The sequence below is a fragment of the Aspergillus welwitschiae genome (assembly GCF_003344945.1).
Source record: "Aspergillus welwitschiae strain CBS 139.54b unplaced genomic scaffold BDQ94scaffold_9, whole genome shotgun sequence".
NCBI classification, from domain to species: Eukaryota; Fungi; Ascomycota; class Eurotiomycetes; order Eurotiales; family Aspergillaceae; genus Aspergillus; species Aspergillus welwitschiae.
Window position 1 is genome coordinate 565,157 of NW_020798703.1, and position 12,838 is coordinate 577,994.

At 55.1% G+C, this 12,838-nt stretch overlaps 2 protein-coding genes across 2 annotated transcripts; one reads left to right on the forward strand and one right to left on the reverse strand.

Moving 5' to 3' along the window:
* Positions 1 to 517: 517 nt before the first annotated feature.
* Positions 518 to 7,860, forward strand: BDQ94DRAFT_129136 (acetyl-CoA carboxylase ACC1). Its single transcript, XM_026763918.1, has 2 exons — positions 518 to 745; positions 816 to 7,860. Exons 1-2 carry the CDS (start codon positions 680 to 682, stop codon positions 7,344 to 7,346), a joined length of 6,597 nt encoding a protein of 2,198 aa, XP_026628562.1. The 5' UTR covers positions 518 to 679; the 3' UTR covers positions 7,347 to 7,860.
* A 23-nt stretch (positions 7,861 to 7,883) lies between these two features.
* Positions 7,884 to 12,534, reverse strand: BDQ94DRAFT_129140 (uncharacterized protein). Its single transcript, XM_026763919.1, has 2 exons — positions 8,926 to 12,534; positions 7,884 to 8,855 (listed from the first exon to the last, which is right to left on the reverse strand). The coding sequence occupies exons 1-2, from the start codon at positions 12,311 to 12,313 to the stop codon at positions 8,422 to 8,424; spliced, it is 3,822 nt and encodes a 1,273-aa protein (XP_026628563.1). The 5' UTR covers positions 12,314 to 12,534; the 3' UTR covers positions 7,884 to 8,421.
* Between the last annotated feature and the right edge of the window lie 304 nt (positions 12,535 to 12,838).

The following is a 12,838-nucleotide window of genomic DNA, read 5'->3' on the forward strand; positions in this document are numbered from 1 at the left end:
TCGACCTCACCCATCTCAAACCTACCCTGCGCCTTGCTTAAAGCTGACTTTCGCCCTCTCTTACTCAGCCCTGAGGAATTGAATCCTTCGTGTCTCATCTGCCCTCCCCCGCCTCTTTCTCCTATACATTCGCCATTCCTAGTTAGCTCTTGGAGGGCTTAATTTCGTCTACATTCTATACTACACCCACTTTTCCTCCGACGCCTCACGGACAGTCATTGCGCCTTCTCCCTCTTCTTTTCGCCTTGACGCTTTCTCAACACCTCGTCCTCCTCCTATTCTTCTTGAATAATCCGGCTTCTTCTATCGCATGGGAATTTTCTAATACCTAATATCCAACCTTGCATCATGAGCGCTCCCAACGGCCACCCCAGTGCGCGTGCCGCACAACACAACCTTGCTTCACATTTCATTGGTGGTAACAACCTGAATGCCGCACCGCCCAGCAGCGTCAAGGACTTCGTGGCCAGCCATGAGGGTCACTCCGTTATCAGCTCGGTGAGTCTTGCGGGGTACCGATGAGTTGGTCGGGCGAGAGTGCAGGAGCAACCCATTCTAACAGGCTTACCCCCAGGTTCTGATCGCCAACAACGGTATTGCCGCCGTCAAGGAGATTCGTTCCGTCCGGAAATGGGCTTATGAAACTTTCGGCAATGAGCGTGCCATCCAGTTCACAGTGATGGCCACGCCAGAAGATCTGCACGCCAATGCCGACTACATCCGTATGGCAGATCAATATGTTGAGGTGCGTGGTCATGCTGTGCAACCAGCATTTCCTCCCCGTGTGTGAGCATTCCGGCTGACAGGAATTCCAGGTTCCCGGAGGCACGAATAACAACAACTACGCCAACGTCGATCTGATCGTCGATGTCGCTGAACGTATGGACGTCCACGCCGTGTGGGCCGGTTGGGGTCACGCCTCTGAGAACCCCCGTTTACCCGAAGCTCTGGCTGCTTCCCCCAAGAGAATCATCTTCATTGGTCCCCCCGCCTCTGCGATGCGCTCGCTTGGTGACAAGATCTCCTCCACAATCGTCGCTCAGCATGCCGGTGTCCCTTGTATTCCCTGGTCTGGAACGGGTGTGGATGATGTCCGGATCGACGACAAGGGTATTGTGACCGTTGATGACGACGTCTACAACCGGGGTTGCACATTCTCGCCCGAGGAGGGTCTGGAGAAGGCCAAGGAGATTGGATTCCCGGTCATGATCAAGGCCTCCGAAGGTGGTGGTGGTAAGGGTATTCGTAAGGTTGAGCGGGAGGAGGATTTCATCAGCCTGTACAATGCCGCTGCCAACGAAATCCCCGGTTCCCCCATCTTCATCATGAAGCTCGCCGGTAACGCCCGCCACTTGGAAGTCCAGCTGCTGGCCGATCAGTACGGTAACAACATTTCCCTCTTCGGTCGTGATTGTTCCGTGCAGCGTCGTCACCAGAAGATTATCGAAGAGGCGCCCGTCACGATCGCCAAGCCCATCACTTTCCAGGCCATGGAGCGCGCCGCCGTGAGCCTTGGTCGGTTGGTCGGCTACGTCTCGGCTGGTACCGTGGAATATCTGTACTCCCACGCTGACGACAAGTTCTACTTCTTGGAACTGAACCCCCGTCTGCAGGTCGAGCACCCGACCACTGAGATGGTTTCCGGAGTCAACCTGCCGGCTGCCCAGCTCCAGATTGCCATGGGTATCCCTCTGCACCGCATTCGCGACATCCGTCTGCTGTACGGCGTGGACCCCAACACCTCCGGTGAGATCGACTTCGATTTCTCCAACGAGGAGAGTTTCCAGACCCAGCGCCGCCCGCAGCCCAAGGGACACACCACCGCTTGCCGTATCACTTCTGAAGATCCCGGCGAGGGTTTCAAGCCTTCCAGCGGTACCATGCACGAATTGAACTTCCGCAGTTCCTCCAACGTCTGGGGTTATTTCTCCGTCGGTACGGCTGGTGGTATCCACAGCTTCTCCGACAGTCAGTTCGGTCACATCTTCGCCTACGGTGAGAACCGTTCCGCATCTCGGAAGCACATGGTCATTGCCCTGAAGGAACTCAGCATTCGTGGTGATTTCCGTACCACTGTGGAGTACCTGATCAAGCTTCTTGAGACCCCGGCCTTCGAAGACAACACGATCACCACCGGCTGGTTGGATCAGCTGATCTCCAACAAGCTGACCGCTGAGCGTCCTGACACGATCGTCGCTGTCCTGTGTGGAGCTGTTACCAAGGCGCACCAGGCTAGCGAGGCTGGTGTTGAGGAATACCGCAAGGGATTGGAGAAGGGTCAGGTACCCTCCAAGGACGTCTTGAAGACGGTCTTCCCTGTGGACTTCATCTATGAAGGCCAGCGGTACAAGTTCACCGCCACCCGCGCCAGCCTTGACAGCTACCACCTCTTCATCAACGGTTCCAGGTGCTCCGTGGGCGTGCGTGCTCTGGCTGACGGTGGTCTGTTGGTCCTCCTGAACGGCCGCAGTCACAACGTCTACTGGAAGGAGGAGCCCGCTGCCACTCGTCTGAGTGTGGATGGCAAGACTTGCCTTCTCGAGCAGGAGAACGACCCCACCCAGCTGCGTACCCCCTCTCCTGGTAAGCTGGTCAAGTTCACCGTCGAGAACGGTGAGCACGTCAAGGCGGGCCAGCCCTTCGCTGAAGTCGAGGTCATGAAGATGTACATGCCCCTGATCGCCCAGGAAGACGGTATTGTCCAGCTTATCAAGCAGCCCGGAGCTACCCTGGAGGCCGGTGACATCCTTGGTATCCTCGCTTTGGATGACCCGTCCCGCGTGAAGCACGCCCAGCCCTTCACTGGCCAGCTTCCCGAGCTTGGCCCTCCTCAGGTTGTGGGTAGCAAGCCTCCTCAGAGGTTCTTCCTCTTGCACAGCATCCTTGAGAACATCTTGAAGGGATACGACAACCAGGTCATCATGAACGCCACCCTCAAGGAGCTGGTCGAGGTCCTCCGTAACCCCGATCTTCCTTACGGCGAGTGGAACGCCCAGTCCTCCGCTCTGCACTCTCGCATGCCCCAGAAGCTCGACAGTCAGCTCCAGAACATCGTCGACAAAGCCCGCGCCCGTAAGGCTGAGTTCCCTGCCAAGCAGCTCCAGAAGACCGTGCAGCGTTTCATCGAGGAGAATGTCAACCCCGCCGATGCTGAGATCCTCAAGACCACGCTTCTTCCTCTCACCGAAGTCATCAACAAGTACCTTGATGGCCTCAAGGTCCACGAGTTCAATGTCTTCATTGGTCTCCTGGAACAGTACTACGAGGTGGAGAAGCTCTTCGCTGGCCGCAACCTCCGCGATGAAGACTCTATCCTGAAGCTCCGTGACGAGAACAAGGAGGACATTGGCAAGGTCGTCCAGACCGTCCTGTCTCACAGCCGCATTGGTGCCAAGAACAACCTCATCCTCGCTATTCTGGCCATGTACCGCCCCAACCAGCCCAACGTCGGCAATGTCTCCAAGTACTTCAAGCCCATCCTGAAGAAGTTGACTGAGTTTGAGTCTCGCGCTGCTGCCAAGGTCACTCTCAAGGCCCGTGAGCTTCTGATCCAGTGTGCTCTCCCATCCTTGGAGGAGCGCCTGTCTCAGATGGAACTCATCCTGCGTTCGTCGGTTGTCGAGTCCAGCTATGGCGAGACCGGCTGGGAGCACCGTGAGCCCGATTCCCAGGTTCTTAAGGAGGTGGTGGACTCCAAGTACACCGTCTTCGATGTGCTGCCGCGCTTCTTCGTTCACCAGGATGTCTGGGTTACTCTGGCTGCTCTTGAGGTCTACGTGCGCCGCGCTTACCGTGCCTACACTGTCAAGGGTATTCAGTACTCTGCTTCTGGAGAGGTTCCTATCCTCTCTTGGGACTTCACTCTCGACAAGCTGGGACAGCCCGAGTTCGGCCCTGTCACCACTGACCCGTCGACCCCCAGCACCCCTACCGCTGAGATGAACCCCTTCAAGCGGATCAACTCCATCAGTGACATGTCGTACCTGGTTGGCGACGGTAGCGAGCCCATGAGAAAGGGTGCCATCATCCCTGTTCAGTACCTGGAGGATGCTGAGGAGTTCCTGCCCAGAGCCCTCGAGATCTTCCCCAGAGCTGGCTCGAAGAAGAAGGCCAGTGATAACGGTCTGCTCGCCAACCTGGAGGGCAAGCGCCGCCCTGCTCCTCGGGTTGAGAACGAGAATGAGCTGACTGGTGTCCTCAACGTCGCCATCCGTGATGTGGAGGATTTGGACGACAACCAGATCGTCTCCCAGATCAACAACATGCTGGCCGACCTCAAGGAAGAACTGCTTGCTCGTCGCATCCGTCGTGTCACCTTCATCTGTGGCAAGAACGGTATCTACCCCGGCTACTTCACTTTCCGTGGCCCCAACTACGATGAGGATGAGAGTATCCGTCACAACGAGCCTGCCCTTGCCTTCCAGCTGGAGCTCGGCCGTTTGTCCAAGTTCAAGATCAAGCCCGTCTTCACTGAGAACCGGAACATCCACGTCTACGAGGCCATCGGAAAGGGCCCCGAGAACGACAAGGCTGTGGACAAGCGCTACTTCGTTCGTGCCGTCGTGCGCCCCGGTCGCCTGCGCGATGATATCCCCACCGCGGAGTACCTGACCTCGGAGGCTGACCGTCTCATGAACGACATTCTGGACGCCCTGGAGATCATCGGCAACAACAACTCCGACTTGAACCACATCTTCATCAACTTCTCGCCTGTCTTCAACCTGCAGCCTAAGGATGTTGAAGAGGCCCTGGCCGGTTTCTTGGAGCGCTTCGGCCGTCGTCTCTGGAGACTCCGTGTTACCGGTGCTGAGATTCGCATCCTGTGCACCGACCCCGTCACTGGTGTTCCCTACCCTCTGCGTGTCATCATCACCAACACCTACGGATTCATCATCCAGGTTGAGCTGTACATTGAGAAGAAGACCGAGAAGGGCGAGTGGATCTTCCACAGCATTGATGGTGGCAGCAACAAGCTGGGTTCCATGCACTTGCGTCCTGTCTCCACTCCTTACCCGACTAAGGAATGGCTGCAGCCCAAGCGCTACAAGGCCCACCTCATGGGTACTCAGTACGTCTATGACTTCCCTGAGCTCTTCAGACAAGCCTTCCAGAACAGCTGGACCAAGGCCATTGCCAACATCCCCTCCTTGGCCGACCAGCGCCCTCCCGTTGGCGAGTGCATCGACTACAGCGAGCTTGTCCTTGATGACACCGACAACCTGGTCGAGATCTCCCGCGGCCCTGGCACCAACACCCATGGTATGGTTGGTTGGATCGTCACTGCCCGTACCCCCGAGTACCCCCGTGGTAGACGCTTCATCATTGTTGCCAACGACATCACCTTCCAGATTGGTTCTTTCGGTCCCGCTGAAGACAAATTCTTCCACAAGTGCACTGAACTTGCTCGCAAGCTGGGTATCCCTCGTATCTACCTTTCTGCCAACTCCGGTGCTCGTATCGGCATGGCTGACGAGTTGATCCCTTACTTCTCCGTCGCCTGGAATGACCCCGAGAACCCCGCCGCCGGTTTCAAGTACCTGTACTTCACCCCGGAGGTCAAGCAGAAGCTGGATGCCAGCAAGAAGAAGGAAGTCATCACTGAGGAGATCCAAGATGAGGGTGAAGTGCGCCACAAGATCACCACCGTCATCGGTGCTAAGGACGGTCTCGGTGTCGAGTGTCTCAAGGGTTCCGGTCTGATTGCCGGTGCTACCTCCAAGGCTTACGAGGACATCTTCACCATCACCCTCGTTACTTGCCGTTCCGTTGGTATTGGTGCCTACCTTGTCCGTCTTGGACAGAGAGCTATCCAGGTCGAGGGCCAGCCGATCATTCTCACTGGTGCCCCCGCTATCAACAAGCTGTTGGGTAGAGAAGTGTACACTTCCAACTTGCAGCTTGGTGGCACCCAGATCATGTACCGCAACGGTGTGTCCCACATGACGGCCAACGATGACTTCGAGGGTGTGCAGAAGATTGTCGAGTGGATGTCCTTCGTCCCCGACAGGAAGGGTGCCCCCATCCCTATCCGTCCCTGGTCCGACACGTGGGACCGCGATGTCGCCTACTACCCTCCCGCCAAGCAGCCCTACGATCCTCGCTGGCTCATTGCCGGTAAGGAAGACGAGGAAGGCTTCCTGCCTGGATTGTTCGATACTGGCTCTTTCGAGGAGGCTCTTGGTGGCTGGGCTCGCACCGTCGTTGTTGGTCGTGCCAGACTCGGCGGCATTCCCATGGGTGTGATTGCTGTTGAGACTCGCTCCGTTGAGAACGTCACTCCTGCCGACCCTGCCAACCCGGACTCTATGGAGATGGTTGCCAACGAAGCTGGTGGTGTCTGGTACCCCAACTCCGCCTACAAGACCGCCCAGGCCCTCCGTGACTTCAACAACGGTGAGCAGCTTCCTGTCATGATCCTGGCTAACTGGAGAGGTTTCTCCGGTGGTCAGCGTGACATGTACAACGAGGTCCTCAAGTACGGTTCTTACATCGTCGATGCCCTCGTCAAGTACGAGCAGCCCATCTTCATCTACATCCCGCCCCATGGTGAGCTTCGTGGTGGATCCTGGGTCGTCGTCGATCCCACCATCAACCCCGACCAGATGGAGATGTATGCCGATGTGGAAGCTCGTGGTGGTGTCCTCGAGCCCGAGGGTATCGTCAACATCAAGTACCGTCGCGACAAGCAGCTCGACACCATGGCTCGTCTGGATGCCACCTATGGCGAGCTCCGCCGCTCTCTCGAGGACCCGTCCCTCAGCAAGGAGCAGCTCTCTGATGTCAAGGCCAAGATGGCTGCCCGCGAGGAGCAGCTCCTGCCCGTCTACCTGCAGATTGCTCTGCAGTTCGCTGATCTCCACGACCGTGCTGGCCGCATGGAGGCCAAGAACACCATCCGCCATCCTCTCACCTGGAAGAACGCCCGTCGCTTCTTCTACTGGCGTCTGCGCCGCAGACTCAGCGAGGAGCTCATCGTCAAGCGCATGGTTGCTGCCGCTCCCAACCCTGCTGCTCGCGACGGCTCTGTTGCTATCCCTGCTGGTTCCAACGCCCCTGTCTCGACCGAGTCCGCTCGTGCTGTGCACCTCCGCACTCTCCACGGCTGGACCGGTCTGCTTGACGACGAACTGCAGCGCGAGGACCAGCGCGTCGCTACCTGGTACGAGGAGAACAAGAAGGCCATCCAGACCAAGGTGGACTCCCTCAAGGCCGAGAGCGTGGCCACAGAAGTTGCCCAGCTGCTCGTCAACAACCGCGACGGTGCTCTGAAGGGTGTGCAGCAGATCCTCAGTGTCCTCCCTGTGGAGGAGAAGGAGGCTGTTCTCAAGTACCTCTCTTCCAACTAAGAGCATCATCCATCATCTTTCCTTCCCCTGCATGAAGACGCTCGATAGAAATAGAGCCTTCATTATCTTTCTTCCCTTCTCAAAAGAACCCTTTATATAACCCCTTGGCATTATCATTGGACTAGGAGGAAGTCAATCATCCTGCCAGCATTTACTTTTCTTCTTCACTTTACTATTTTTGGGTTCTGTTATCTTGCTGGCTGGGTTAATGGGGCTACAAGCAAGTAAACCAATGGGTACACGGATTGATTGGTATTGATTGAGTGATGCGATGCATATAACGTCGGTTACGTTACGTCTGTTTTCTGATTACCTGTTGTCGTCGGTCGGTTATTGAGCATGGTTTTTGTGTGTGGCTGTTCTGTATTTTACTTGGCATTTTTCTTTAACAATGCAAACGATTTCAATCTCAAGTTTTGTATTCAAGTAGTATTCTATGTTGTATTTCCGTAATAATCATTGGTTGTGACGGGACTTAGTAGTAGGTAGACAAAATACGAAGGAGTGATTATTGGTGTAAAGGAAAGAGACAAGGTAGAGGTTAAAGGTGTCTGCACCACTGCTTATGGGCGCAGCAGAGGTTACCGATACTACTAAGCACTATTGCAGTCCGCAGACATAGTAGCTTGACTATAGCTATCTTCTTACTATTCAAGCATCAAATAAAGGAGCATCACATCTCTGTTTCGATTCAAGAGTTCATCTCAGATTCCATCCTCACGGGTTAGGAAATTCGAGTTTGTGTATATAAATAGGCTAATGATATAATCATCGATAGGCAGATAGTAACTAGTTCAAAACTAGTCTGCACGTATCCATCCATCCATCCCTCATCCATCAGTGTATGGATGGAACCAACCAGCTCAAACACCGAAAACAATAGACCAAAATAGGAAACAGTAACAAACAAAATGGGGTATTATGTTCTTGTCCACTCGTTGAAAATAATGTCATCAGAAAGAGAGAAAAAACCGTCAGTGTGTGTGGGTGGGGAATATAGTAGCGAGTACAGTAATTAAGGTAAGGAATGTATAGTAGTGCTGCTTATGGAGGCAGGGGAAGAGCAGCGAGTGAGTCATGCGAGTTGCCTTTCGAGGCTTCGAGGTGGGGTAAGGATAGGCATGCCCCGGTATGGAGTCGATACCTCGCGCGTTCCGCGACTGGGATTCACGGAGCCCATGTCTGGGTCATCGATGCGAAGTTGGTTGATGTCCACGGGGAGTTGGCCGCGGAGAGGGCGAGGGGGGTGGTAGGCAGGATGTGGGTGGTAGGGGTCCATGGCAGACGGGGTTGGGTTTGGGCGATGATGCATGGAGCTGGCGCGGGACTCGTCAGGACTGCCGGGCGGCAGACTGATGTAGTTGGCATTCAGGGAGCGAGCGATGTCTTCGAGGAGTATTTCCATGGGGGCGATGTAAGCGGTGCGGGTTTTGTCGGACCAGGCGAGAACGTGGCCGCAAACTCGACCGCTGGCCTTTTCGAACACCCAGGCTCCTGAGTCGCCGGGAACTGCAAGAAAAATTAGTAAGGATTCCTTAACCGGATGTGTGTCTGTAAAAGACGAGTCAGACTCACTTACCTCCGAAGTTCCCATCAACACAGAAGCTGGTTGAAAAGGTTTGTCGCCCATGCAGTTTGACAAGAGTCATGGCTCTGGAGATCTGGCCGGTCTGCAAGCCGCTGGTTCGGCCACAGCAGTGGACTCGAAGGCCACCTAGGTCTTCTAGTCGGCAGATGTTATTCAGATAGATCGTTTCTGGTTGCCGCGCCATGCGCGTCTGCTGACCACGTCTTTGTCCGTACGCGTCTTGTCTCACTACCGACGTCTTGTCGTAGACGATATTGCGCACGTTGATGCGCTCATCGTTGATCTTGATCAGTGCCCAGTCAATCTCGTGTCGGATTCCTTTCCGCGTCCAGCGCCGAACACCCGAGGATGCGTGCACGTATCCAAACGCGTGAGAGGCAAGATGTTCATCGTCACGATCTTCAGGGCTTGGAAAATAGCTTTCATCGATGTCATCAATGGCTGGCTGTGTGACGTATAGCAAGGGCTCGTCTCCAGGATCGATCCCGGGAGTATCGCCTATCGATGCTGCATCGTCGTCATCATAGGGGTCGTCAGCATTTCCCCCATCTTCATCGGAGGAGTAACCTTCGGAAAGGTAGGAATCTTCGAATGTCCCATCTAGACTGGGTGACAGTGAGATATCATCCCCATCCTCGTCTTCTGAAACCTCAAATTCAAGGTCTGATGCAACATCTGACGGGCCATCGTCACCCCAGGAATACATAAACTCCGGGTTCTGAGGTGCTGCCATATCGTGCATCCAATTCGCAGAAGACCGTAGAGGGCCACCGGTATCCGGCTCATCCGCATCCTCCTGGTCACTCGGTGACTCTAGCATATGATGCACAGTCATCCCATAGGGCATGCCATCGACCAGGATAGCTCCCCCATAGGACACCGGTGGTAGATGTTCTTCGTTGATGAAAGCGCCAATAGATGCACCGCATAGAGGCCGTTCCTGATAGCAAGGGTTTGGGTCATTCTGGACCAACGCTGATGCGCCAGCATTTCCTTGCCCTGCCATTGCCGGCCTGCGGCGCTTCTTGCGTGGGACCTTCGACCTCTGTACATCGCCACGAAGGACAAGGAGATCCCACTCTTCGCTGTCAAGTACAAAGTACTTCTTGAGTGCGGCCCGAACCTTCTTTGCACTGGCACAAGTGACACAGACCGTGGTCTTGGCGTTGTCGACCGTGTCACCAGTCATCATGAGTGTAACACTGCATGATTCGGCAGAGTCCTTCAAGATCTTTTGTAGAAGCTTCCTCAAGCGGGGTAGCATCTGAAAGTTCCATTTATTGAGGTGGTCTTGTGGAATCTCTAGGCCGGAGAGCTTTTTGCAGGTGCGCTTTCGTACCTTGCGCTCCTCCACGTTGATCTTATCCCGGAACATCTTCATGTCGGCAGTAGGTAGCGTGGCAAACGGTTCCTGAAAAGGTCGGATGGGCTCTGGAGTAGGCTTGAACTCACGAACGGGTTCCTTCATTGGCGCCGCATCCAGGCCAGGAACAAGGGCAAGCGGAAGACAGTCATCCAGCTCATCAGCGGTAGGGGCAGAGAACATGTCTATCCTGCAGCAGGACCAGACGATCTTGCACATAGTGTAAAGGAAGTTCATGGAGAATGAGAATATACTGTCGGGCGCGGAGAGGTCGAGGACGGGGTAGTGGAAGGCCTGAGGGACGCGGAGATTCAGGTCATCGAACGGCTGGGTCGACAAATGGAAGTTTGGCGCATCCAAGCACAGCTGCACCACATGAAGATACGCGCTGCCGCATTTGGGGCCCAGCTTCTTCAAGTAGGTGTTTTCAATCCTCTGCTTGAACATGGAGTTGTTGTACTTCATCTTCCAGATCCGACTAATGGGAGTCCAGAGCCCAATTTCGAGCAGCACGAGGCCAAGTGAGTACAGGTCATATGCCCAGGCGGCATCATCCTCCATCGATCGCTTATCGTCCGGGTGACGATATATGCTGGAAGACAGGGGTTCAGGTGACGGACCGTTTCCAGAGAATTGAGCAAACGATGTTAGGTAAGGACGGCGCAAATCCTCCGTGAGTCCGACTTCATCGCGGTTCGAATTCGTCAAGCCGGGGAAGATAAGGACGTTACTGCTGTTGATGTTGCCATGCACAAGGTTCTGGCTCCTCAGCTGGAGAACCGCCATCAGGAGGTCATAAGCTAAGCGGAAGCGCGTTTCGAGATTCGGAATAGGGTGTTCATCACTGGTTTGGAAAAGAGAGACGAGGGGTTTCGGCTTCAACCCATTCAAAAGATCAGTCGGGTTGCGAAGAAATGGAAAGTAGTCCATAGGCATCTGGTAGACGAATGCGTATCGGGAATTTGGCATGTCGATGAAATAGCCCAGAAATTTCAGCAAACCCAGGTGAGACACACGCGCATTCTGCACGAGCTGCTCCAGAGTCCGCTGTACATGGTCCAGTCGTTTCTTCTCCGGCTTGGTGGCAGCACTCGATGCTTCGAGCATCATCGGCATGTAGTCGACGAGGATTGTTGCTGTCGAATCTTTAGTGCCGTACAGGAAAGGAGATGCTGATGTCCTGATGCGACCGATGGCCCGAGAGTTGGTGGAAGCCGCCACCTGCTCATAAGGGGGCGGGTTGTTGTCATGCGAAGAACCAGACAGCTGTAGTGCAGAGCGATCGATGACATAGGTGTCCAGTGGGGCCTTGTCGAAAGGCATCTTCTCAGACCGAGCCTGGCTGAATGCCGCCGCATTGTGCGTGGGTGACGGCGCTATATCAAAGGGACTCTGTTGTGTGCCGTCGAAAGATGCATTATGGTAGGCTTTCGAGTCCAAGATAGAGTAGTCGGAGATGGCAGCGGGCCGGGATCGGCCCTTGGTAGACTGCGCACCAGCAGTCATGCTAGCACTCATGTTGCGTCGAGAGCTCGACAGGTCATAGAGCGTGTCGATATAGCCTTCCAGGTCTGCCAGCAGAGTCTTGGAGCGGCTGATCTCATCGCTGGTCCAGTGAGACTTGACCGGAAGGCCACTGAGCGCGCCCTTGGCAGAGTCCGCACTAGCGCCTTTCGGAGGCAGATCGGAGGCACCGCCATGTTGAATACGCTCCGCCTCATTCAGCAGCACCTGAATGGAAGACATGACACTCTCGACAATCTCACTGTAGCCAGCTTGGGTTAATGATTCGTCAATATCATTGGGCTGGGCGGCGCTGGCATCGCTCCAGTCCAGGCCCCACGCTAGCAATCGATCCCTTTGGGTCCTGAAACTGCGATGCAGCGTGACCAATTCGGGATCATCAACCGCAATGGAAGCCGTAGTGACACTCTCACAGGAGGTCTTAGTATCGGTATACATTTTGGTGAGGCGCCGTTGGAGGTAGGCACCCCCATGATGGCGGAGGACGGACATCTTGGCGCGCAGAGTCCGGGGGTATCACGCAGGTAAACGAGGGACGGGATTGGAGCTCTTTCAGAACATTGCAGAATAGGCAGGGGAGGAGGTCTAAAGAAGACGCATAGTCTGAAAACAGAGCGGAGGAGGGGGGGTTAGGGAAGGCAGGCACTATCTGTTAGTAGTAGTAGTAGTAGTAGTAGTGCAACATGGTGGTGGTGGTTAGATAGACAGTGCAGTAGCGAGAGCGAAGATGGGAGGGAAGGTCAGTCACTAAGAATAAGTTAAGAATAAGGTGGGAATCCTGTTGCCTAACCAATAGGGAGTGGCGAGTGCCCGCAAAGCCTCACCCGCTGCCAAGCCACATCTCATCCCCAGGCAGCCGCCTTTTGGCCTGATCCACCGGGGCGGGGCTGTGATTCGCCCGCGCGCTGATGATGGGCACGTGCACTGTTGATTTAGAGTAATTGTGCGGGATGACTAACCCAACATTCAAGAGCGGGTGAACCCGCCGAGTCAGAATTTCTTGCATTTGTTGGCACT

What these genes read in the sequence shown, in the direction of transcription:
- BDQ94DRAFT_129136 (XM_026763918.1), top strand. Translation starts at nt 680, where the DNA reads ATGGCCACGCCAGAAGATCTGCACGCCAATGCCGACTACATCCGTATG. An exon ending in TGGCAGATCAATATGTTGAG is followed by an intron (nt 746 to 815) that starts GTGCGTGGTCAT and finishes CAGGAATTCCAG; the next exon opens with GTTCCCGGAGGCACGAATAA.
- BDQ94DRAFT_129140 (XM_026763919.1), bottom strand. Translation starts at nt 12,313, where the DNA reads ATGTCCGTCCTCCGCCATCATGGGGGTGCCTACCTCCAACGGCGCCTC. An exon ending in TGTTGATGGGAACTTCGGAG is followed by an intron (nt 8,856 to 8,925) that starts GTAAGTGAGTCT and finishes TTTTTCTTGCAG; the next exon opens with TTCCCGGCGACTCAGGAGCC.